Here is a 25,523-nt window from a genome sequence, read left to right as displayed (position 1 = left end):
AAATGCATTGATCTGCGATCAGGTGCATACAGAGAAATCTTTGCTTTTATTTGACTTTTTTTTTAGACTAGGAAATGTTTATTGTGCAAACCCCAAATGTAGTGACTAATGTAAAACATTCCTACTTAAACTCGAAATGTCCTGGTACTCACTTTCCAGACTTTCTTTACTGGAGCACTTTAACTGGATGGTGTAGGCCTTCCAACGTAAGGCATCCATCCCATTCCTACCCTCCCCACTGCCGAGGTCCAGATTCAGAACTTGCCATTTGCTGATAGGGAGTAGAAGAGCTTGGCTTACTCATTGCTAAAGTTTTTTAAATTTTGGAGAGGAAAATAAGGGAGTTAAAGTCCTGGGGGTTTTTGTTTGCAACTGCAAGGGCAGGCACTACTTCATTTTCAGATACCTTAGTATTGTTATGAAGATCTGTTTTGACTTCCTTCATTCTCTCAAAATTGGCAGAGTCCACCATGAACACAATGTCATAGGCACATCTTGTGTGTGATTTCCACAGTGGATTTTGCTAAGAAAGTGCAGCACAGTGATTGGTCCTCACAGACACCAGAATTTCTTCCTTAATTCTTGTATCTTTGCTACTTCTGTTCCTGTGACAGTATGGATGGCTATCCTAGAAACTGTGGAGCTGTCCTGATGGTGCAGATGCTCCTGAATCGGGCAGCGTGTAGGCTGTAGCCTTTGGTATAAGTCACAGCTTCACCATTGCTCATGAAGATTAATTCTTAATGACCCAAATAATTAAAACAATTTTATTAAAGTAATATGCTGTAAGGAGTAAAAAGTACAGTGCACAATACAATGAAAAATATCTTTCAGATCTGTGAGAAAGCTGTGATCAGATCTGTAATTTACTAAATTTAAGCTTTAGAGAGGGGATTGGGATTTGGTTTACCAGTACATAGTTTAAAAGTTAAATTAATCTCCATCAGGCATTTCAAATAAAGTTCTTGCTTCTGCAATTACAATTGAAATAAAGAATCTGTACAACAAACAGAATTGAAAAGAAAATAAGCAAAAGAGTTTGACACTGCCAGGAGAAGTTGCAGGTTTTCTGAGCTCTGCTTGAGTAATTTTATAATCCACGTTTTGAATTCTAGGAGTGTGAATGAAAATGTGCCTAAGAGAGGGCCTGCTCTATTTGCTTTATTAACTTGTGTGGAAGTAAAATGCGATAAGAATTCAAACTGAAAATCTTCAAGGTGCAAAATGCAATATGGTTATTCTGTTATTTTTCTGCCTGCATTTCCATGTAGAGGCAAAGTTTCAGTAAATCTCACTTCTAAAAGTAGCAATTATTTGTTTTCACACTTGCTGTTTGCTTGAAATAGTGTTTGTCTACACAGCAGTGAGCTAAACTAAGCTCATATTCTCCTACTCAACTCTAGCACGTGCATGTGGTTAATTTGTTGGATTGTTCTGCTCACCTACTGTTTGTGTGCATAAGTCTTTTCAGAATTGGTTTAAAGTTGTTTGAAATAATCCCTTGTGTTGGCATGGGGGTCATCTGCATAAGTAGAATGGCCAGAAACTGAAAAAAACACTCAGCCAAGTAATAGAAATCAGAGGTCCTAAGGTTGATTATACACTGGGAAGTTTAACATCCTTGGTTTAACTGGAACAAAACAGAAAAAAGCTGAAGTCTCTGAGTTTGAGAACTTACAACATCCTGAAAGAACTGAGGAACTGTAAATTTCAGGGAATCATTTTCTACTTAAGCACTTTTAATAAGATCGATAAGGCATAAAACTGAGGTACTAGTAAATAAAATCAATGTTTACTGCTTGTTCTCCTTTTGTGTTGAATTGTTTTCTGCCATATTGTTAATGGTTTGGGTGGCAAATCTTTCTGGGGTGAAGGAGGATATCTATTTATCCCTTGCTTCATGTGAAGTTTTGTAGTACCTGTCTAACATTCATAGTAATGCTGAAGGATTTCTTGTTGTAGACTACCCAAGGTGTGAACAGCTATCGTGTGCAAATGGAGCATGCTTTAATGCAAGCCAGCGGTGCGATGGCAGAGTTGATTGCAGAGACTCTTCCGATGAAGCGAATTGCAGTGAGTACCACATACAGAGTGATCCCAACCAAATATGCTTTATAACTCCCGCCCCCCTCCCTTTAAAGTTAAAGATTGTAGTTTTCTGGCATTTTATATGTATGTGTTTCTGTGCTAAAATCTCTCTCAGCACATGGATGTACCAGTACGCAGTTTCAGTGTGCTAATGGAGAATGCATCCCACGAGCCTTTATCTGTGACCATGATGACGACTGTGGAGACAGAAGTGATGAAAACTCTTGCAGTATGATGTTTTTGTTTATTTCTCCCCCTACTTTCTTTAACTGTTTTACTAAGAATTGATACAAGCAAATAGCAGGAAGTAGACTGCTTGGCTATACAGCCATCAAAATCCAGGCACTGTTCTATGAGGACATTTTTGTATGGAAAGAGGAAAATAGCAATGCTACTTTGATAGACTTTGTTCACGCTGTGTTTGCTGCTAAGTGCCTGGGAGTGTGGTTGCTATTTGAATTTTCTGTTTTCAGGGACAGTTTGCTTCTTAACACAGACAGTTTAACTTCTTCATGTAGCTGTCATTTTCTTCATTTCAGCATGACCCAAAGGTAATTCCTTCACTCTGAAAACTCAGTTAAGTACAGAATGCTGTTGGGTTTTGTTTGGCGGCTTTTCTCATTTTTGTTTTCCAATCCATTAATGGATCTTCTGGAATTATTCCTAGTGCCTATAATATACAACTTCCCAGTCAGATAACTGTACAGATAGTTGTCCTTTACGAGTTCATGCAAGGTTTTTAATTGACTGTTCCATCTCTGGAAATTTCATGCTTGTTCTTTTCTTCATGATAAAAGTATCCCAAAGTATTGCATCTCCAGCCAGAATCATGGCTGTAGTGTTCTCACTTGTGTGCTCTATGTATTTAAAAAGACCCCCCACTGATTGATTATAAGATCTAAGTTAGTTTTATATTCTGCATTGCCAGAAGGCTGCATTTTGCCGTTCAATTTCTATATCCTTCCAAGGACCTCAGACCAGTAAGATTTCATTCCCCCTTCCCATTTGCTACTTCCCCCCCTCCAATATATCTCTTCTGTGTCTTTGCAACACCTGTCCTTTGGAGAGCCCACAAATGTTTCTGAGCTCTTAGCAGGGAATGCTTCCCAACCAGGGAGCGCTTTGACATCAATGTTCATTTTACTTTTTTATTAAAACTGTGTTTCTTTACGCACAAGGCATAAAAATATTGATGTCTTAAGTATTATCTCCTTGTCACATCCACCTTCAGGAATGTTGTTAAGAGGGTACTCTGCATCTAGTTACACAATTGAGAAATTTACTCTTCCCTCTTGTTTCTGTAAAGAACCAGAGTATTCTAAAATAATGTGTGTACCCCAAACCAGAGCAAACCAGGCGTGTTTCCTGGCACTGGCTCAGTTTTTCAGGAGAGACTATAAAGAGCTATTCATTTACAGAACAACATTATTATTTCTAACCTTTTAGTTACCTAGAGTAGTTTCATTTTTCTTATGTTTCTTTCCTTAGCTTATGCAACTTGCAGAGGCAACTTCTTCACTTGCCCAAGTGGCCGTTGCATTCATCAGAGCTGGATATGTGATGGGGATGATGACTGTGAAGATAATGAAGATGAAAGAGGATGTGGTATATAGTAATACTAGCTTCTAATGATGACATTTTCTGATGAAGACCTTGCTAAGTGCCTTCTGTGAAATTATGACTAATCGAGATGTTCTGAGTCTGTTTCAATTCTGTAAAAACCTTGAATTCGCTCTACACCTGTTTCTTTTCCTAATTGTGCGATATTTTTTACTATTGTGTTATGGCTGTGATACTGAGCATGATGCAAACCAAGTTTAGCATATAGCAATGTCTTTATTTTCTTTTATATCTTCTCTTATATCTTTTTTTTTTCCTGTGGAGAATTTTTGGGTCGTGTATTAAGAGACATGAGGCTCCTAATAACCAAAATCAATTGGTTTAAAATGGTAGTAATTCAATTCCTGCCAAGATTTGTCTTGCAAGAAACAGTAATTTTAACAAATGAAAGTGTGGGCTTTTTTCTCTTTCATTGGCCTTTTCTATCATGAACATTATTCTCTTTATCCAGACAGCCTTTGCGTGTTTTGAAGATACAAACCTTTAGTTCTGTTTCTGGTGCACCAGTTGGTCTAAAGCTAAACAGTTTTACTGTTTCTAACAATGAAGCAAATGGAAAAGATTCACGTTTCTGCACAAGTATTGTTTGCATTGTACTTTGAAGGTTAAAGAAACCATGACAAGGGAGAATAGATGATGTTTCCTTTATAGTCTTTCCCAGCTGCGTGCAAGAACCAGAAACTGAATAATGAAGCACAGAGATGCTTTGGGAAGCTGTTAGGGAAGAAATCCTAAGTGTTATTTGAAACATACCCTCAATTATTCTTGTTTTTCTTTTCCACAGAAAGTGGTCACCATGAATGCTACCCGGGAGAGTGGGCCTGCCCTGGCTCAGGGCATTGCATTCCAATTGGGAAAGTGTGTGATGGAGCTGCAGACTGCCCTGCAGGAGAAGATGAAACCAACATCACTGCAGGCAGACATTGCAGTATGTGTTCCAATCAAAAGCATCCACAGAATAACAGAAACAGCAGCATTGATACCTTTTTACGTTCCCCTGTTGTCTCCTGAACAGTGCTGAAACTTTGGAAGCTTGCTGATTTTGTTGGTGCTGTTTTGACTGGATGATCTGAAAGAGATATTATATGCTGTGAACAGACCATTCCCTTTGTCGATCTCAGTTTCACAAATTAAGATTTTAACTCAGTCTCCATATCTTAGAATGTGTTCAAAGGCAGGGAAAGGTGTGGTATATGCCTGTTTTGTTTAAACATCTGTGGTTTTCCCTTCTTATAAGAAAGAAGGAATGTTGTGTACTGATCAGAACACAGAACTGAATTACATATTCCGAGCCTTGGCTAAGTCACTCAGATCAGAGTTTTCAAACTCATCTTTTACCTGGGATGTCTGGTTCTCCAGCTAGTGGTATACTGGGTTTTCTCCATTGGACCAATGAGGTTGCATAGTTCTTGTTAATTTAACTCTTATGAACATTGATTCTCTCAGAGAGTCAGGACCAGGGTATTTTACATTTTTAATTTATGGTAAGAGGAAAATTTTATTAATAAAATCATGTATTTTGGAATAGGAAATTAAAATTTAGAGTAAAAAAGCATCTCTTGCTTTGCTGAGTAGTAATGTTAGATGTGGGCTGCAAAGCAAGGCATTTAACAGAAGAGGCTGAGAAAAAGGAAGGAGGTGGAAGTCAGCAAATCATTTATGAACGTAATTTGATCCCCCACCACTGAATCGTTTATTAGGTTGTAGTACAAGGAAACAGAGACGTGGCGGTGAAAAAAAGAAGAGACAGAGAAAGGACGAAGACTACTGACACAACCCAAACAGTATATTCTAACACATTGGAGTAATATACATATTATTCTTTATATAATGTGTGGGGAGTCTGTGTAAAGAATAAATGATGGGGTTAGGTGCCAATAGCCTGAGCTCAAGGATGTGGTGTGCACAGTTAGGTCTTGTGGAATCAGAGAAAGGAACGGTGCATTGCAGGTGGCTTTCTCTGTGCAGCTTTTTACATGGTGCTTACCAGTGGTGGTCTATGTAAGATTGGTGCTTATTCTTCAACTCTGAGTAGCTTATCTTCTGCCTTCCACTTCCTTGCCCACATGTATGTAAACATATGCAATTTCATGCAACTTTAGAAATGATTTCTTGTCCAGATTTGTTTTAAGAATCTGTTCCTGAAATTGTAGACTCCTCATAAAAGAAGACTACAGCTTTGTAACTGTTGGCAAGGCAAAAAGCTCTTCCTCTGGTAATATGTATATCTGGATTTCTGAACTCTTCTATTTCTCTTTTAGACATATCGCGCTGCGCTGCTCTGAGTTGCCAGTATCGCTGCCATTCTTCTCCGTCAGGAGGGATGTGTTATTGCCCTGCAGGATATACAATAAGTAGCAATGACAGTCGTACTTGCATTGGTAAGTGGAGTACAGTGATTGCAGATACTTAGTGCCTTCTCACAGATCATTGGGAAAGTTTGAATTCCAGGAAGGTGAGTGTTCCAGATCAGTGGATGTACACAAAGTAGAAAAATCTCAAGAGTCAGCAAATGAAGAAAAATCTAAGTAGTACAATGATTGTGTGGTGACACAGAAACAAACCAGAGGGATAACCTAAAGATCCCTTTCAATAAGACTCTTGAGGGAAAGCATGATTATATTTAAAAAGATTTACTCTTGGATGGCTGTTATGTAATAATTTTCTTTGCAGGTGTTTTAGTGGTTAAGTGGAGACAGATTAGTTCTGCTCTAGGGATGTGTGCTGGTGTATGCCTGGAAAAACAGTTAATGATACTGACTTGTCTGGTACTTTTTGAAAGTGGCAGTGTGAGAATTTAGACAGCAGAACATTGTACTTTAAAAGTGCTTCGTATTTGCACTGTGGAATGGCTGTATCTTCTGTGACATTTCTGTGTACTTGCTATTTACATGAAAATAAAGAATATGTGCAAGGATGTAAAGGTGAGGTATTTTGGTGTTGTATTTTTATTTTACAGCTGCTGTGACTTGGTAGCACAAACCCTTGGTAGTACAAATGATTTACCTCAGTAACTGGAAGTAGAGTCGTTCAGAATCATGAAATTTCAAATTGCCTGATAGAAGAAACTGTATAAATATCTGTTACAGTTTTGAATCCAAGCTATGCTGTTTGACCTATTGAAAGTTTTCCAGGTGCTCAGTCTAATGAGATTTCTGTATTGTGGAGAATATGGGTAGCCTAGGGCTGTATGAGCTGCAATGACAGCATGGCTGCTCTTAATAGACAGGAGTCAGTGCACTGAATCCAGGCACAAAATTTGCTCCATACATTAACTCTTATGTGGGAAATATGTGAAGGAAACAGTCTTGAACCTAGTGCAGTCCCAGTGAATATTCTCTTGCTTTTTGCCCTGTAAACCTAGCTGTCTGAGTCTGTAAATCTGAGTCTCGATGTGTTTTGGTTTGTCAAGATCTAGGCGTGTATTTGTAGTGTGGGCAAGACTTAGCATGGGGCATTGGCTTAGTCAGTAGTGTGTAATTCCAGATCTTAGTTTAAATCAATCTTATTGTTTTAAGGCCAGAAGACTGGAACTATAGTGTTAGCAAATCATATGATTTCTCAAAGCCATAAAAATCTTTTCAATTTGTCTTCTGTTTTCTTCAGTCTCACTTTGTGCTGAAGGAAGGTTTTGTAGAGTACATCTGTGAGAGCTTGCTGAATCCTAGCTGCAAACTCTACCTATATGGCATTTTGCATGCCAAAGTGAGCTTGGTACTTTTTGCTGTCTGGTTCTGGTGCACAGCCAGCTTTCTGTTGGACATCAGACATCTGTTAGCATGGTACCAAGTCTGAGCTAATAAGCACAGGTTTTTAGTAGACTTACTAGCTTGAGCACTGCACTAACATAAAGGTAGGACTCAGAATGGATTTAAATCCAGCAGAGTGTGTGTGTGTGCAAAAGCATACAGATCTGTTGCAGGAAGAATACTGCATACACATATTCTGTACTGCGGAAAGTAGACAATGACAACCCTTCCAATGATTTAGTTTTCCTCTTCTCCTGACAGATGCAGGGACTTGTTTTCATTTGGGTTTTTTTTTTTTGGGGGGGGTCCCTGGGCAGCAAATGTGAGTTGTTCTGTTATCCAGAAATAGAAAATTGAAACATATGTGGAAAAAGAATAAACCGCTTTTCCCAAGTCAGTTTTGCAAACAGATATAAAGTAAGCAGAGAAGGAAAACTTGCAGCTTCCAAATACAATGAGATCCCTTCTATACATAGCATTGTTTATAACATGCCTATTTACTTGACAGATTTTGATGACTGCAAAATGTGGGGTGTTTGTGACCAGCTGTGTGAAGATCGTGTGGGACATCACCAGTGCCACTGTGTGGAAGGTTATTTCCTAGAGCATCATCGGTATTGTCGGGCCAACACTTCAGGTTAGTGTGCAGCAGTGCAAGTCTCTTGCTGTTGTTGGACTAACAGAACTAGATAAAACAGGGTAGTTTTCATGTTGTACAACTGTTTGATTTTAACCTAACTCAGGCCTTAAGGTCAGGACAGCATTCAGAACATCAGCAGATAGCAGGAGACTGCATCTACCAGCACATGTGTAGGCTGGTGGAGCTGACTTGCTTCATCAGGGCTGCTTCTCCTGAAAGCAGTGTCTTCTGGGCTCCAGCGCTTTCTCAGTATCCCTGACTTCTGAGGAGCTGGGATGTCATTGCCAGACCTCTCCTTAATAGACAAAATATTGCTCCTGTGGGAGGCAGTTTCCCGACCTGCTCTCTGTGGAACTCAGTGGGAGCAAGAAATCGGGAAACCTCACTTTTTCTGGACTGTGACAGGCAAGAAGAAGATTTTGCTGAATAGTGAGCTCTAAACATTTGCCTGTGGGAGAAACCATGCTCCTGGTTTCTAGTGTCTTGGAGTCTGAACTCTGTGAGAATGCTTGCCTCACGCAGAGTGTGGTTCCTCATCAACAGTAGGCAGCTGCCTGCTTCTTGTTCACCTTCTGCTCTGTTCTGAAAGCAGGCCCTGGGAAGCCCTTCTTAGTGGAGATGTAATAGCCTAACAGGCTTTTGTGCAAGGCAGGAGTCCCTGCCTGCAGGAGCTCAGGCGGAATGGGAGTCCCCACTTGGCATAGCTGATTAGCAGTCTTGCTTCTTAAAAAAGCTTGAGCTACCCAGTTCCCTCCCCCTTCCTTCTTTCTTCAGCCATGTCTGCAGAGCAGTCATCATCTTGCAATTTTCTAAGTATGTCCTCAAAAAATAGGGGATTTTTTTAGCTAATGAAATATGCTTAACTCTATTAAGACATGCATGTGCCAGCACTGAGAAAGATTGTTCTGTTTCCAGAAGTATCTTACACGAGAAATTTTCCGTTGAGATTAGTGTGACTTTTGGGCCAGTGATTTTTTTGCAAAGTGTTGATTTTCTGTCTTATTGTGTGTGTGAATTTCATACCTGCTTTAGCTGGATACGTTTTTGTGTTAATTGGAGAGGGCTTTGTTTAGGGTGAATAGGATTTGGACGTAACTATGTTCTTGTCAGAATTACATCAAGCTTTTGAACATGCATCTACTTTGAAAGTGAGCTTTCCTTCACAGATTTACTCGAACCTCTCTTCTATTGTAAGATACATCAAGGATTTTCTGATGAGATGAGAAAATGAAGAATGTGGATAGGATAGGATAGGATAGGATAGGATAGGATAGGATAGGATAGGATAGGATAGGATAGGATAGGATAGGACAGGATAGGAATATCTCAATTTCATGGGGCAGAAAAATCTAAAGAAAGTTTATACTTTAAGGAGCTAGAGCAAGGAAACAGAAGAGTAGAAATAGTCTTCTGGAGTTTAGATACACAGGGGATTTGCAACAGTTTTACCTGCCAGGGCTTTAAATGCATATTCCTGCTGGTTTGCTTCAACTTTAGAAACTAAAGGTGAATTGAAGCAAGTTAGTACTCACATAAACATTTATAGACATTGTAGTCTGAGCGTTTGTTTAAACCTCTGTGGCCAGTGTGTGTGAACCAGTATGTATTTGCAAAATAGCCTTCCTGTGGAGTCATATATTTGTCACCCCTGCTTTCAGCTGGTGTTGCATCACTTATTTTTTCCAATGGCCGTGATTTACTGATTGGAGATCTTCATGGAAGAAGTTTTCGTACTTTGGTGCAGTCACAGAATCGTGGGGTTGCAGTTGGAGTGGACTTTCACTTTTACCTGCACAGAATCTTTTGGACTGATACAGTGCAAGATAAGGTGGGTGGAAATTTCAGGAACGTATGTGGAAGTAGAGAACTGCAAGAGGCAGAATGTGTTGATAGGCTTTCATTTCTGAGAGCAGAAGCTGGCGCTGTGGTTTTGTTTTCTAACAAAAAAGCTCCTTGAAATGTTTTATGTTAATGACTGCATTTTTCAAGCTATACTATTACATGTGACATATCAAACAAAGAATCCTATTATATGGGAATGTCTTGAGCAACTTTTAATTTTACTTGAGATGGAGTCCAAAAAACTAATTAGGAGAAATAGTAGACATTCTTTCAAAACAGTACAAATTTTTCTTGGTAATTTTTTGGAAACATGATCATTTAAAATGTAAAAGCTGTGTGCCTTCCAAGATGATAAAAATCAGATTTCTTCATATACTTCAAATGGCACTGTAGCTGAGCTTGGATAACAAATATTGACAGTATTTTGTGTAATGAGCCAATATTTTGTTACTTTTGGTTTGGGAATTTTTTATGAGAAAATATTTTAGCTTCAAGATGCAGTAAACCAGTGTAATTGCAGACAAACAGTCTGCAGACCCTTGTGAAAACTGGACTTCGCCCTTGGTCTTTTTCTCTCTGCATAACTTAGTGAAACAAAAGAGTCCTATGTCAAGTGCTGGAACTTCACCATCTTCTTCCCTACATTGGTTGTCATGAAGAGTGAAGGAGAATCCGTGGCCTGCCTCCTGTTTACAGCATGTATGGATCAGTTTGGTGTCACTGTCCTTATTCTGAACCTATCCATAAGATGTGAACTGTAGCTTCTCCTGCAGTGCCATGTTGGTTCTATTAAAAGCACACTGCCTGGCTGCCAAGTAGGACAGTATTTGTATCCACAGTTTTTGGGTTGTTCACGACTGTGGCACTTTAATTTTCACTGCAGTGGTTTCCCATTACTGCAACTGCATTGGCAATGGCTGAATTAAATCAGGGTCAAATCTGATTTATGCTATCTCAAATTTATGCTATCTCTGTAAGAGATATAAACAAAAGATAATATGTGCTTTTTCACTGCACACCCCAGATGGCCAGGACTGCCTTTTTACCTGCCCAAATATAGTTAATCCTTATTAATTAATTAGGAGTAATTCATCTAATTAAATCCTAGCTAGAACACCCAGATTAAAACAACTACATTAATTATTTTCTTGTATGATGCATATTTACATCTGATGTCTTAAGATAAAAGTAGTACTATGCGTTTGATTTAGTTTTTTTAAGATTAAGATATAAACTAAACCAGAAAATTGTGGGTTGTGTTCTGTGTCATCTTTATCTCATTTAGTGTACTGCCTGATAACCTAATGCCCATAAGCTCTTCTGTCAACAAGCTTTCCAAAGAGCAGAATAGACAGTTAAATGGTTTACTTGGTTGTTGTTACCTGGACCAAAAGAATATTTAAAATGATGCAACTATTTCAGCTTTTGTTTTTCTTGCATTTATTTACTTGTGGTAATCTGTATTTTCATTTAAATACATTCCAAACCTCATGCTGTTGTTCAGAAAAAGGGATGACGATTCTTAGATTTTTCACATTACCCAGTGGTATAATCACTGTATGTATAAAATTGTCATGTTTATACTGTTTATACATGTAGCTCTGAGCTTACTTGTAAGATAGTAAGCATGACACTGTTAAAAGTAGCCCTAAATAAAGGAGGCCAGAAGCAATGCTGAGCCTTCTTTCTGTCAGGACAGAGAGCTTTCCTTTTTTTTTTTTTTCATTTTGCAATTTCGCCTTTGTGGCTGGTGCAGTAAGAGCTCCCCCTCTTGTTTCTGGTCACTGATGAGAACTTTGCTAAAACATGTTCATTTGTTTTCAATTATGGAAAATACTGGGATTTTTTTACTAAATTCCAGGAAAGCAAGATGCACTTTCTTAACCTGGGTTTTTTGAGTTTTTTGATGTTTTTTTTTTTTTTTTAATCCAGCAATTTGTCATGGTAGCCAAAGCACAAGGCTGCTTTAATCTGTTGTCCATCTTGCAGAAATGCTAGTTGGAAGGCAAGCTTCCTGTAGTTCTTGCATTGTTTTCCAAATTTTTGTTAACGCTCCCTAAGTTAAGGGGTAGCTTAGTGGGTAACTAGGTTGTGCCTAGTGGCCAGTTGTGGGTCTGTGCTCTGTGTGATGATAAGGGACAAAGGAGAAGTGCTGAGTGTCTTGTGATTAGGGAAACGTGGGCACTGACGATCTTTGTTTTGTTTTCAGGTTTTTTCTATTAATATTGATGGCTCTGATTTCCAAGAAGTTTTGAATGTTTCAGTTGACACACCTGAAAATCTAGCAGTGGATTGGGTTAACAACAAACTGTACGTGGTTGAGACCAGTGTGAACAGGATCGATATGGTGAACTTGGATGGCACAAACCGTCTGACTCTTATCGCTGAAAATCTTGGAAATCCTCGGGGAATAGCACTTGATCCAACTGTTGGGTAAGTGATACATGGCAGGCAATGGTAAATATGCCACAAATTCCTTTATTCCCATGCAAAAGGAGGAGAAATATGAAATAGCTAGGGTGGTCATTTTAGAATCACGTATAAAATGTTTTAAATGTTTACATTCTATCTTAATCTATTCTACGCCTTAAATTGTTACGGGAGGGCTGTGCGCTGCTTTTGTTCCCAATGGGCAGAATCTGTTTCATGGCTTGAGTTGTATGTGCAAGCACAGCCCTGAACACAGGAGAACTGAGAAGTTGCCCTGCAGAAGAGTAGACGTTATCCTGAGAGTTTTCTGTTGTGATACCATCCGCAGACCTCCTACTATCTGAAATAAAGAGGTGTAGCGAAGCCAGGAGGCTAGTGTCTCCCAGCCCCACAGGCTTCACAAGTGTATGTGAGCTATGAAAACTTGGATCCTCAGAGAAATTTCACTCTGCTGCTTTTGTAATGCATTAATTTCTCACTAGTTTATTTCTGGCAGGACGCTTAAGTCTGTATTTGATTAAGGAAACTCAGTATTTCTGAGGTCTTTTGGGTGAAAGCGTGTTTCTTTCTGGATTCATTCTATAAAAGAAAATGCAAATTACTTCTTGGGCAGGAGGTGCAAATTGTGTTTTCATAGTATCTCAGCTGAGAATCAAGATCTGTCTTGAAAGGGTGGTGGTTTTAAATTCCTCCTAAAACTTTGGGGTTTTTTGTAAAATCTCAAGGAAATACTGGACTTTTTCTTTTTTTTTTTTTTTTCTTTCTTTCTTTCCCCTTTATAGTTACTTGTTTTTCTCAGACTGGGATAGTCTGTCTGGTGATCCTAAAGTGGAAAGGGCCTTCATGGATGGCACAAACCGTCAGGATTTGATAAAAACAAAATTAGGCTGGCCTGCTGGAATAACTCTGGATATTGTTTCAAAAAGACTTTACTGGGTTGACAGCCGGTTTGATTACATTGAGACTGTAACTTACGACGGGCTTCAAAGGTAGGAGAAATACTGTTCCTTGGAGATTACAGATAAACTGATTATTTTGTATCTAGTTCAAACAGACATTTGTCTAACAGAAGGAGATACGCAAGGGATGAAAATTACAACACTGTGAATATGATGCACCTTGATATCTGTGGTGTCAGGCTATTTCTAGACAGTCCTTATTTCCTCCATCATGCTTTGTCCTTTTCTACCTTGAATACCTATTGCATTTCTTTGATAATGTACTTTTTTATAGTCCACCACTACAGTACACATATTAGAATATGTGCCTTTTATTATTTTGTAACTATATAAATAATTTTCCATGATAATTTCTTTGCATCTTTTTCATGAATGAATTTGTTTGAAATATTCTTGTCCAAAGCACCACTGTGTGTAATGGGTATTAAGTGCTCTTCTCACATTCTGTAAATCTTTGCTGTTGGAAATTAAGTCATCACTTTCCCTACTGTGATGCTGGGGAAACTGTATCACAACATACAAGGAACAGGTCTTTGAGTTTTTATGGGACTGTGTATTACAATGTGGTGTCTAGAAGCCAGCTTAGCTCTGCATCTGTCATTTGTCTCTCTTACTCAAACACCAGAAAAAATTGTCCCCTTTAATGTACCTTCTATATATTGACTTGAAAAATAGTCCTCTGCTCATTTGTCGGATTTATGGCTCAATGTAGTTTTTCACTTAGAAAATTATAAAAATATCTTTGCTCCTTGGACAGGGTTTAGTAAGACAAGGATGTAGCTCTGATTTTTAGAGACAAAAATTTCTCACAGCAGCACCAAAACTCTTGCAAATGTTGAGCAAGTGGGCAAGAGGCAATGGCAGAGGCTGAAAAGAATATTAAAATATAGCTTGCTGTCCACCTTGCATGTCTACAGCATGAACTTGGGAAACTGTAGATTTCAGCTGGTTTGATAGACCTTCCTTCATGACTCCACGAAACAAATGGTATAGCATTATTGTTATGTATTTTGTGAGGGCTTAAATGTCTGTCTCTTCCTGGGTAGGTATTAGAAGATAAATATTGTCACAATATCTTGTGTACAATAGATACAATTTATTAGCATTTGTTTTTCATTGGTTTTGCGTGAGTGATTCATGCAGGCCAAAGGAAGTGGGTCTGGGAGGAGTGTGTGTGGTTTTTTGGGTTTTGTTTTTTCTTTTTTTTTCTTTCTTTCTTACTGCACATAGGATTTTATTTACATTCAAGGTTTCTGGAGTATTTCAAATTGCTACAGATGTCTTTGATTTTCTTGGTTTGGCCTCTTAAATTTTCTCTTAGTGATTCAGAATTTTTGTATATTTTGGAGTCATTGTCTTTACTTACTGTGGGATTGTTTTTTTTTTAATTGCTTAAGCTTCTGATTGCTCTGTTTTCATTCCTGTGTCTTTTATGTTTATGTACACTGTATGTTTAGCATCACATCTTCAGTTCATTTGGTTTTTATCATTTGTACTTTGGCAGATGCTATACAGAAGCAAAAGCTAGTGAATGAATTAATAATCCTGTTTTTCCCTCTGTTAATAGTTATTTTCTGGATAACATTTTGTCAATAATTTTTAAACTGTCTCTATAACAGGAGAACAATAGCCCACGGAGGCTCACTGATTCCTCATCCCTATGGAATCACTTTATTTGAACACAACGTGTATTTCACTGATTGGACCAAAATGGCAGTGGTGAAAGCTAACAAGTTTTCAGAATCTAATCCTCAAGTGATCTACCAGTCCTCACTGAGACCTTACGGAGTGACAGTTTACCATGCTGCCAGACAGCCATATGGTAAGACAGGAAGTAGATTTTTAGTTTAGGAACTATTGTACCAAAAGTTGGTAAAATTATGAGATAGTGTTATTTTGAACAAATGATGACAATACATAAATATGTATTGTAAAACCGGACTGTTTTTTATCACACAGTGATTTTACCCAGCTCCTGTAGCAAATGATCTACCAAATGCAACACTTATGAGTGGGGGAGCTTATTAAATTTGTTGCTGTTTGGGAGAGTCAAACTTGTGCTTTTGAGCAGTCCTGGGGCTGGGGACATTTTTTTTCTTCAGTACTGCAGTGAGGGTGCAGTTGGAAAAGACTGCCTGTGTGAATGGATTCTGAGAGACACAATTCTGAAGTAGATCTGTGTGCAGAACACTAGAGCCCAGTTGATGGCCTCAGTGTTGTGTGCTGAGTATCTGTGCAGAGCCAAATACCATGAATGCTGGATAGCTCTGAGATGGTTTCAGTGCATTCCCGGATAGAACTGGTGGTGTATGATTTCCATGTGATGTAATTCTCACAGAGTCCACGTGATTTATTGTGGATGTTGAAAAAAAAATCCTGTAAAATCAAGATAATTGTGCTGTTAAGTTAATAGAGACGTAATAATCCATTCTGTATTGTTTTCCAGTAAGAAATCCTTGTGGAAGTAATAATGGAGGATGCGAACAGATCTGTGTTCTCAGCCACAAAACAGATAATGATGGTCTAGGTTATCGCTGTAGGTGTATACTGGGCTTTGATCTACACATAGATGGACGACATTGTGTTGGTAAGAAAATACCTTATGATTATTGAAAACAACACTATTCATTACTCTATTTCTAGAACATCCTTCCTCTCTTCAATAGCTTTGTGGGTTCAGTATGCCAAGGGCTTTGTGTTTTTTCCACTGCAAATCTTATTCATAGCTTTATATTTCTGCTGAGGTTCATTTCAAGTCACAACAACTTAATCACATTTTAAGAGAATTGAATGTGGAATATGTGTCGACAGATGTATCTTTAAACTCTTAATCCTGAAATTGAGCATGGATGCTTGCTGATACATGCATGGATTTTGCTTGGTTTTGAACATGTAAGCCTGCTTTCCTGTGCAGTAATGTGCAGATTAGGTTGGGTTTCTCCCTTTGAACATGTACAAGAAGAACAAGAGCTGTGGGCTTCCATCAGAAATCTGCTGCTTCCTGTTTGAGTGCACAGTTGTCACTGATGGAAGGTTTACCCTGTGTAACTATTGGCAAATGAAACCAGATATGTTGTGTATATTTTTATTATTTGACCGTGCGGTCATCTGGCTGGCTCAGATACTGTCTGGTGATATGGTGGTTCCACAAGGCCTGTGAGTTTTTATAGTTGATTGTAAAAAACTGAGCACAGAAGCATATTTCTGCTTCCATATGGATAATGTTTTCTGTAAAGCTGTTAGGAGCACAATAACAATGTAAGAGGGATACCTGACCATGTCAGCTAATGTACTGGGTTGAGTTTTGTTTTAATTCTTCAGTTATTAAGTATATATTTATTCAGTTATTAAGTATATATTTGAATTCCTATTTTGTTATTCTGTTTTGGTTTATTTTCAGGCTATTGGTGCATTCAAAAGAAAATAAAGCTTTATAGTTAGTTAATGCTCAATTGTCTTATCTTGTGAGTAAGTAAAGACTCTGATCTTTTCTCTTGCAGCTGTGCAGCAGTTCCTGCTATTTTCATCCCAGATGGCTGTCCGGGGAATCCCATTCAATCTCTCCACCCAGGAAGATGTGATCATACCTGTAACAGGGAGCCCTTCATACTTTGTTGGAATTGACTTTTATGCTCAGGATGACACCATTTTTTTTTCAGACACAAGTAAAGACATGATTTATAAACAGAAAACTGATGGTTCAGGTGAGAATCATTCTTAGGAATGGTAGAATAAATATGGTAAGGATAGTAGAATATATATTTCTAAAAAGAAACGCAAAAAGTAACATTGTGAGATATACAGATAAATCTCAGTGTTACCCCAGTATTCTGGAAAACGTAAAGAATCTTTGTTCAACTCATTCTAAGCTCATGGAAGTCTGCTGTGCTGTAGCAAACCTGCTGAATATGTTTGGAAATGAACTATTTGTAGCAATTCTAACCACGAGCATTTGTCATCACCAGTGTTTATGTAAATTAGGATGCCTTTCTCTAGCATGGAACTGAGTTTGTTTTTCATTTCCCTATCTGGAGAGCAGGATGTTTGTTATTATACTGTAATACAGAACAAGAATGTTGTGGCTGTGATATTGCTAGTTTGAAGAATGTTTCTCTCCAATTGATAGTAATGATCAAATATATATTAAGTCACCATTTAGTCCTTTTAACTTTGCTGCTGCCTTGGGTCAGAGCAATGGTAGTCTGCAGCTGGCTATTACTGTGCAAACAGGAAGTATGGTCTGGCTGCTGAGCAAGGTGTTCGTACTGGACTGGCCTCAGTGACCTTCATTCACGAAACTCTTTTCAGTGCAAACTTAGTGACAGGCTTTTCTCTCATCTTTGGCAAGTCTGTGTTTCTTCTATTTTAGGTTTGCACCCCTGAGCATATACCTTCTCCTCTTGGAGCAAAGGACACCCGTCCCCCCACCCCCTCCCCGCATTGGTTATTGGTCTTTATCTTAAGTAGCACAGAGATGGCGTTTGTACTGAGGGGAACCACTAGTTTTGTGGACAGAACACCACAGCAATGTTACTTACATCACTATGTGTGTTATAAATTCTAGGAAGAGAAATCCTGACGGCTAATAGAGTGGAAAGTGTTGAAGATTTGGCCTTTGACTGGATTTCAAAGAATCTGTACTGGACAGACCCTAGATATAGGAGCATTAGTGTGATGAGGCTGGCAGATAAATCTAGGAGAGCTATTGTTCAGAATTTAAATAATCCTCGGTCAATAGTGGTTCATCCTGTTATTGGGTAAGTTTAGCTTTGATTCTCACTTAAAACTATATGAACAAATTAATGGTTTAAGCAGAATTGGTGAGGTTAGATTTACATCTCACTCTGGATTTCTCTTTACGTTTGTCTCCTTTCCAAAATACCATTTCTTTGCAATTTACTGGTCTTCAGTTAGTGTGTTTTATTCTGGCCAAGGATTCAGCACCCAAAGGAAAGGGCAGGTGATACAGATTCCACATGAGAAGTGCTCAGAAGAGTTCTCTTTAAAAGCACCATTTTGTTTTTTTCTTTCACTCCTGTGTGTAGGTAGACAGGCAAAAGATCTCTGTTTCTTTGTATCACTCAGATTAGAAAGCTATTTCATATAGTTGAAAGATAAAAGTTCTCTATATCATTTTAAATAGACTTTAAGTTCTCAAAACACTAGCCTCACCTCCTTTATATTTTCTATCTGTTTCTGTATTGGATACTAGTGCCCATATTTGATTCAGACCTGTGATTCTCTGCACATAAAATGAAGCCCTGCTTTTCTTTGATGGGAATACTTAACTTCAAATTCAATATGCTGTGTTACTTGGCTATGCCAAAATAGCATTTCTTTCACAGCATAGTTAGCTTCCTACCACTGTACTGTTGAATTTTTTAATCCTTGGATATTGAATTTTCACATTTAATAGCAAAATGTACTATTTTAGAAGTAATTTCATAACATTGGTGTTGAATTTGTATCTTTGGGTATCCCAACCTTTTTAGTTTGCTGTTTTGTGAAGTCATTTAACACCAGCTTCAACTCTTTGAGTGTAGGTATAAGTCAACATAAGTCGAAAGAATCAGGAGAAAATTCTTTGCAATGTTCATGTTTACTTGAAAGTATTACCTGGACGGTGCATTTTTGCTTGATTCTTCATCCCTGTCAGTACTTAAATGAAATCCTTAACAATTTTAACATAACTACAGATATTTTATGTCTAAAGGGATAGCCACTTCCAAAGAGTTTGGAAGTTGTGGTACACAGGGTAAATGTTAATTGTTGGTGCCACTACCAGTTGAGAAGGGAGTCAACATAAAATTGTGTATTTTTTTAAGGTGTGTGACAGTGTGGTACAAAGAAGAATGTTAATGCTTTTCAAATGTTTGCTCAGTTTAATTATGTTATATTGTTGGGTTGTGTGTCTTCTGACATGTGCCCTTTCAGGTATATATTCTGGACAGATTGGTTCCGCCCTGCGAAAATCATGAGGGCCTGGAGTGATGGATCCCATGCCTTGCCAATTGTGAATACAACGCTAGGCTGGCCTAATGGCCTAGCCATTGACTGGAGGTGAGTACAACACAGGAGACAGAGAAGTTTTTTTGAGTAAATATTTTTCTTAAATCTCTTTCTTCTTTCAAACTGTCAGGAATTAAAAAGAAAGGAATTACGCCAGCTTACATGCTCTGGCACTTTTGTATTGAAGAGTTTGATTTTCAGTTTGTTAAAAAGCCCGTAAAATTTAAGGTATTTTCTCAGTATCTGTCCTGACACAACCCAATAGCGTCTTGCCATGTTTAGAAATATTATTTGAGAAAATATTTTTGCTTCCTAATGGACATATTGTCATTTGAAGAGATATGACTTTTTCATTATTTGTAGTTCCCTAAGGCTGTACTGGGTGGATGCCTTTTTTGATAAGATTGAGCACAGCACCTTTGATGGGCTGGACAGACGGACTCTTGAACGTATTAGTCAGATGACTCACCCATTTGGCCTTACTGTTTTTGGAGGTAAGCCTGACATGGAAAAATATTAACTATTGTTATCACAGACTTTTTTTTTCATCTGATGATCTGTGAATTTGTGCAATAAAATGATGTGGCCTTTGTAATACTGCTTTTTCTACAAAAAGCACTGTTGAAACTATCTATTAAGAATGTATTTAGTTCTTCTTGCTTGGGGTTAGGTCTGTTGTTATGTATATTTGTGTTTAAATACTTTGATGCAGATCAGGTAACTCTTTTATTGCAACAAGGCAGATATGCTGTACAAGGGAGATAAAGCTTCTAAGGTGGGCTGCTTGTGCTAAACAGACAAGGTAAATCATCTCCCTAGAGATGATCAGCAATTTCAGGATTTTATTAGCTGTATGTAGTTTGTCACTGGATTTGTGTTGCTTGTGAAGAAAGATCTCAATGTCTGACACCTTTTGATATTGTGTAAGAATATCTTAAACAAATACTCTAAACTTTCTGGAAAGTTGTCATAATGAATGGCTTTTAAAATTCCGTTGGAGTTTGAAATACCACTTGACTTTGTTATTTCAATTAAAGTGAAATCTGAGGGGGCTTTTTTCTCAAAGTTATGTCTGCCCATGACTGAAGGACTCACTTTGACTGCATTAGTGATAAAAGTCTATTTGTCTTTTTCATTAAAGAGTTATGAAAAGGTATATGCTAAATTTGTGAAAAGCCTTGCAGTTTTTTCTCATGATGCTTGATCTTTTATGTGGTATTGCTCTGTAATTGTTGCATGTTCAATGTCTTTCAAATCAGGTTACGTCTATTTCACTGATTGGAGACTTGGTGGAATTGTTCGAGTGAGGAAGTCTGATGGAGGAGAAATGACTGTTATTAGGAGGGGCATTAATAACATCATGCATGTTAAAGCATATGATGCTCATTCCCAAATAGGTGAGCTCTTTTGTTGTGTGGATGATAAACATGAAACAGGGAACAAGAGGCAAATTATCAGGACAGCAGGTTTGCACTCTCAAAGTGGCTATACTGAATTGTAAGTGACATGCAGGGGAGGCAGCGCAGGTGCTTGCAATCACACACTGTATTTCAATGTTTTGTGAGTATATGCGGTTTTTCTCCACCACTTCTGTTACTTCAAGTTACTAAAATGAAATTATAATCCATTGTATTTTATATAAATGTATAACCAATCACAACACTGCATTTCTCATTTTCTGGGAGAAGTTTGAAACTGAACTATGCATTTTGAGGAATTGAGTAAATGTTTATTAATCAAACTACTATTCTTAGAGTAATCATTGTGCCTGAGTCTTCTTTTCACTGGTGAATTCTGTGATCTAAACCAAGGATTTGGTTAATTTAGTGCAACACCCAATGATCAAACTGTATGCTAAGGCTCATCATTTATTTGGTGTCCAAAAATTGGATCAGGTCTCCCAGCCTTGCTCAAAGAAAGGTCTTTGTGTCCAGACACTTGCTGAAATTTGGCAGAAAGCTGGATGAAATTTAATTGTATGTTCTTGGCTTGCATTAATATTTGTGTCAATGAAGATTTTATGGAATGTGGGTCTTATTATTATAACTTAATACTACTGTCAGTGAAGTAGGCCTTTGCAGTCTATGTAACACCAGGATTTGCTACAGCATCTTCTTTTATAAAACATTCTTTTACAGTTACTATGCACTTTTAATCATTTCCAAGCTGCATGCATGATCTTCTCCTGTCACTTTTTTAAGGCTCTAACTACTGTAATAGAGGAACAAATCCTAATGGAGATTGCAGCCATTTCTGCTTCCCAGTGCCAAATTTTCAGAGGGTTTGTGGTTGTCCTTATGGCATGAAGCTGGCTTCAAATCAGCTGACATGTGTTGAAGATCCATCCAATGAGCCACCCACTTTGCAGTGTGGCTCCTACTCGTTCTCCTGTGCTAATGGAAGATGTGTGCCTCGGTACTATCAGTGTGATGGTGTTGATGATTGCCATGATAACAGCGATGAACAAAACTGTGGTTCTTTAAGTAAGTAATCCCTGTAATTTACCCTTTGTATGTGTTTGCCTTTTAGGAAGTTGGATGTATCAATCTTGGAAATTATTCAAATAACTCATGGAAATAAGGGATTCAACAGTGGCCACCTAAAGAATCAAAAAAATATTCATCTTACTAAGTTCTCAGAATTTAATTTACAAAGTAACAAAAATTTATCTTCTGAAGAAAATTATTTTCTTTATTCTTAGATTTTTGTAAATTTTGAAACTTATCACTTGCTGTTCTTATTTTCATGCATGGGGAGGGACAAATCACCTGAATACAGATGAAGAGATTTAAAAAATAGCATCATAAGAAAAATAACAGAGCCATGTGCTTTGTCCAACCTTCCTTTAAGATTAGAGTGACACCTTTTTTTTCATTAAAAATCTGTATGGAAAATTGATGGTTTTCATTATATTTGTGCACTTCTGAACTACTTGTTACATCTTGATTTCTGCAGTGAAGTGGCTTAAAAGCATGTTGGTTCATTTCCTGGTTTTCCTGTAAAGTGTCTCACACAAAATAGGTTTTTTTATTGAGTAAATTGAGAGAACGGTGGGACTATTATAGTTGATAAGATATCAACAAAGTCTTGGCATTTGTGACATATTTGATCCTTCTTTCTTCATGGTTAATGCTTTATTTTTAAACCAAAACCAAGAAAGTAGAATATATGAATAAAATGTACTCCTTAATGCATGGTATGACTAAGGTATAAACTGTCTCTTTATTAGTGGGCAATTTTAGAATAACTGGGCCCTCTTTTGGGGAAAAGGAAAGCATGATGCAAATGGCTACTCGAAGAAATGTTTTTTTTTGTTCTCTGGACTGTTTTGAAGTGCTTAACAATTTGATTCTTGCAATCTAAAAAAGCTTGTAAGTATTCAGTTCAGCAGCATGTTGGCATGTCAGGCATTTTCCTTTTAAGCTATGTGCGTTTTAGAATTTGATGCATACTGTAGACATTCTGTAAGTATATTAAATGTACTGAATATTCTGGCAGGGAAGGCAAGCTTTTGACATCTTCATAAAAGTCTTCTCTTGTTCTGTTTTTGTTTAGATTATACTTGTGCTTCATCAGCTTTCACCTGTACCAGCGGACAGTGTATTCCAGGTCGATGGCGTTGCGATAAACATAATGACTGTTTTGATGGCAGTGATGAATTGCATTGTCCTACACAAGGACCCACTTCATGCCCTGTAACCCTGTTCACCTGTGATAATAACAGATGCATTCCTAGGATCTGGCTATGTGATACTGATAATGACTGTGGTGACGGGTCAGATGAAAAAAACTGCAGTGAGTATCACAACTCTGTCTGTTGCTTTTTAAACAACTGTAAATGTCTACATAGGTATGTCAGGTGGTGTAAGAATGATATTTGAAGTTTGGGAGAAAGAACCAATATCTAAGTTAGACATGTTTTGGAGTCCATAAGATACAGAAGCTCATCTAATTTGAATTACCAGAGCCAAGTAGAATGCAAAAAAATAATTTAAGAATAGAAAAAGTGGTAACTGTGATAGTTCTAACCATGGTGCTGCATTAAGTCACCCATTGCCATTTACAGCAAAAAGCAGCTAAAGTTTAGATGTTCTAAGCACTTATTTAATGAATGATCCCAGTAATGACTAATGGAGTAGTCAGGTAAGCTACTTGTGAAGCTTTTACCAGAAGACAGACAGTTGTTTCTTCGTTTACTTTCTTAAGAGTTATTTACAGCTGAGTGGAGTCTTCTGTTTGTTTTGCATGAGTCCAAGCCTATCTATGAATAAACAGTGACCTGATACTAATGTATCAGTGCTTGTAACTTATGTGATTACTAGTTGTTGGGTTACATGGTGCAGGTTAGCCATAGTGTCTTTGTAATATCTCAGTATTATGCTGATTTCAGAAGAGAGAAAAGAAACACATCAGTCTTTATTGTCATTCTTAATAGCTTTCACAAGTACTTGTGAACCCCGGCAATTTCAGTGTCCAGACCACCGCTGTATTGACCCATTCTATGTCTGTGATGGAGACAAAGACTGCATAGATGGTGCTGATGAGCATGACTGCAGTAAGTGTAACTTTGTTTGGTGAATGCCTCTTTATTGTTTCCTCAATCTTACCCCTGAGGGGTCTTTAGTGACCTCCTATTACCAGCTCTAAGATAGCAGAATGTATAATAAATCGATACATGAATTAACCCTGTTTGTGTTGTTTGATAGAGCATTTTAGTAAGCCCTTTGATCTCTTGGCTGGTTGTAGAGAACAGAAATCTGTTTCTTTTAAGCTTCTGGTAGATTCCAAGGTCACTGTGTTTTCTGTGTCTCAGGGAACTTGAACTCCTGATAGCATGTCTGACTTGGGCACCCATAGAAAAACTGGTGCAGTCTAGCTCTGTAAAATAAATAAATAACACTAATATGTTTTTATTTTAGTATATAACTGCAGTGCCACAGAGTTTAAATGTCTAAGTGGAGACCAGTGTATCAGCACTTACTACCAGTGTGATGGTGTTTTTGACTGTAATGATCACTCAGATGAGGCTGATTGCCGTAAGTATATTCCTCCTGAAAGAAAGGCTTCAGTTATTAGACAATGCTTCCAAAAATGTACTTGATCTGCTGTCTCAAATAATTTGCACTATTTTCCTTAAAACCTTAGAATTCTTTTTGGGGGAACTGGTCCAGAAATAGTTTTTCTAAGCAGAAATTTAAAACAGAGTAGGTGTAGAGTTTGCATTCCTTTTGATACTCATGTTTTACTTGGCACCTTAGTCTCAGGGTTTAAAAGTAAAATTAAGAAGTCTATTCATCTAGAAAACTGAAAACTTTGTATCCATTAAAGTTAGATTGGAATTTTCCCTTGAGAAATATTTTACATTTAAGATAGTTAAGATCTTTCAATGGAGGGTGGTGAAAACTTGTTTTAGCAAGTAATTCCACATTGCTCTGGGCATGTACATAGATACCAGTATACGTAGACATCAGTATGTGTTTGCTGCAAAGATTACCATAGTTGAATTGCCTTGTTCATCATAAAATGAAGTAGGAATTGAATGGTCAGATTCTGAAATGTTTTGTAGACTGACTGTGATTCTATGGCCTGATTGATGTCCAGGCAGCACAGTTTTCAATAGCATTGTAACTAATGCAAGCGAACTGAACATTGTGATTTTGCTTCTTCAAAATGGAAACAGCTTTTGAACTGTTCATTGTTACTGTTTTTAGCTACAAGACCACCAGGGATGTGCCACCAGAATGAATTCCAATGTCAATCAGATGGCAATTGTGTTCCTGCTAACTGGGAATGTGATGGCCATCTTGACTGTGCAGATGGCTCAGATGAACATCATAGATGTCCTGCCAGGACGTGTCCTCCGTCTCTTTTCCGCTGTGATAATGGCAACTGTGTCTATCGAGCATGGATCTGCGATGGTGATAATGACTGCAGGGATATGAGTGATGAGAGAGATTGTCCTACTCAGCCCTTCCGGTGCCCCAGCTGGCAGTGGCAATGCCCGGGTCACAGTATCTGTGTAAATCTGAGCAAAGTATGTGATAATTCTGCTGATTGTCCTAATGGAGCTGATGAATCCCCCTTGTGCAGTAAGTTACTGTTTAAGCATCTGCTGTAGTGTCCATGCTGTGGCTTCAAATAGAAATGGAATATTCAGCATGCTGCATTTAGTGCAGCAGCCTTTCT

At 37.9% G+C, this 25,523-nt stretch overlaps 1 protein-coding gene across 1 annotated transcript in view; it reads left to right on the top strand.

Annotated features, from left to right (window-relative positions):
* LRP2 (LDL receptor related protein 2) overlaps positions 1 to 25,523 on the top strand; it is a gene marked incomplete at both ends in the record, with an annotated part of 121,204 nt that overhangs the window by 27,967 nt on the left and 67,714 nt on the right. Inside the window, 21 exons of the mRNA XM_084265135.1 lie at positions 1,963 to 2,073; positions 2,204 to 2,317; positions 3,577 to 3,693; positions 4,493 to 4,636; positions 5,970 to 6,089; positions 7,966 to 8,094; positions 9,756 to 9,925; positions 12,149 to 12,372; positions 13,152 to 13,358; positions 14,948 to 15,150; positions 15,775 to 15,915; positions 16,829 to 17,032; positions 17,893 to 18,085; positions 19,263 to 19,388; positions 19,701 to 19,831; positions 20,597 to 20,734; positions 21,539 to 21,820; positions 22,893 to 23,132; positions 23,773 to 23,892; positions 24,257 to 24,373; positions 25,049 to 25,426. Coding sequence (XP_084121261.1) covers positions 1,963 to 2,073; positions 2,204 to 2,317; positions 3,577 to 3,693; positions 4,493 to 4,636; positions 5,970 to 6,089; positions 7,966 to 8,094; positions 9,756 to 9,925; positions 12,149 to 12,372; positions 13,152 to 13,358; positions 14,948 to 15,150; positions 15,775 to 15,915; positions 16,829 to 17,032; positions 17,893 to 18,085; positions 19,263 to 19,388; positions 19,701 to 19,831; positions 20,597 to 20,734; positions 21,539 to 21,820; positions 22,893 to 23,132; positions 23,773 to 23,892; positions 24,257 to 24,373; positions 25,049 to 25,426 — 3,609 coding nt within the window. The remainder of the gene's footprint in view (positions 1 to 1,962; positions 2,074 to 2,203; positions 2,318 to 3,576; positions 3,694 to 4,492; positions 4,637 to 5,969; positions 6,090 to 7,965; positions 8,095 to 9,755; positions 9,926 to 12,148; positions 12,373 to 13,151; positions 13,359 to 14,947; positions 15,151 to 15,774; positions 15,916 to 16,828; positions 17,033 to 17,892; positions 18,086 to 19,262; positions 19,389 to 19,700; positions 19,832 to 20,596; positions 20,735 to 21,538; positions 21,821 to 22,892; positions 23,133 to 23,772; positions 23,893 to 24,256; positions 24,374 to 25,048; positions 25,427 to 25,523) is intronic.

The sequence above is a fragment of the Gallinula chloropus genome, assembly GCF_964237585.1.
Source record: "Gallinula chloropus genome assembly, chromosome: 5".
In the NCBI taxonomy this organism is placed as follows: domain Eukaryota; kingdom Metazoa; phylum Chordata; class Aves; order Gruiformes; family Rallidae; genus Gallinula; species Gallinula chloropus.
Note: the sequence above shows the minus strand (reverse complement) of the source record. Positions and strands in the feature narration are given on the sequence as shown.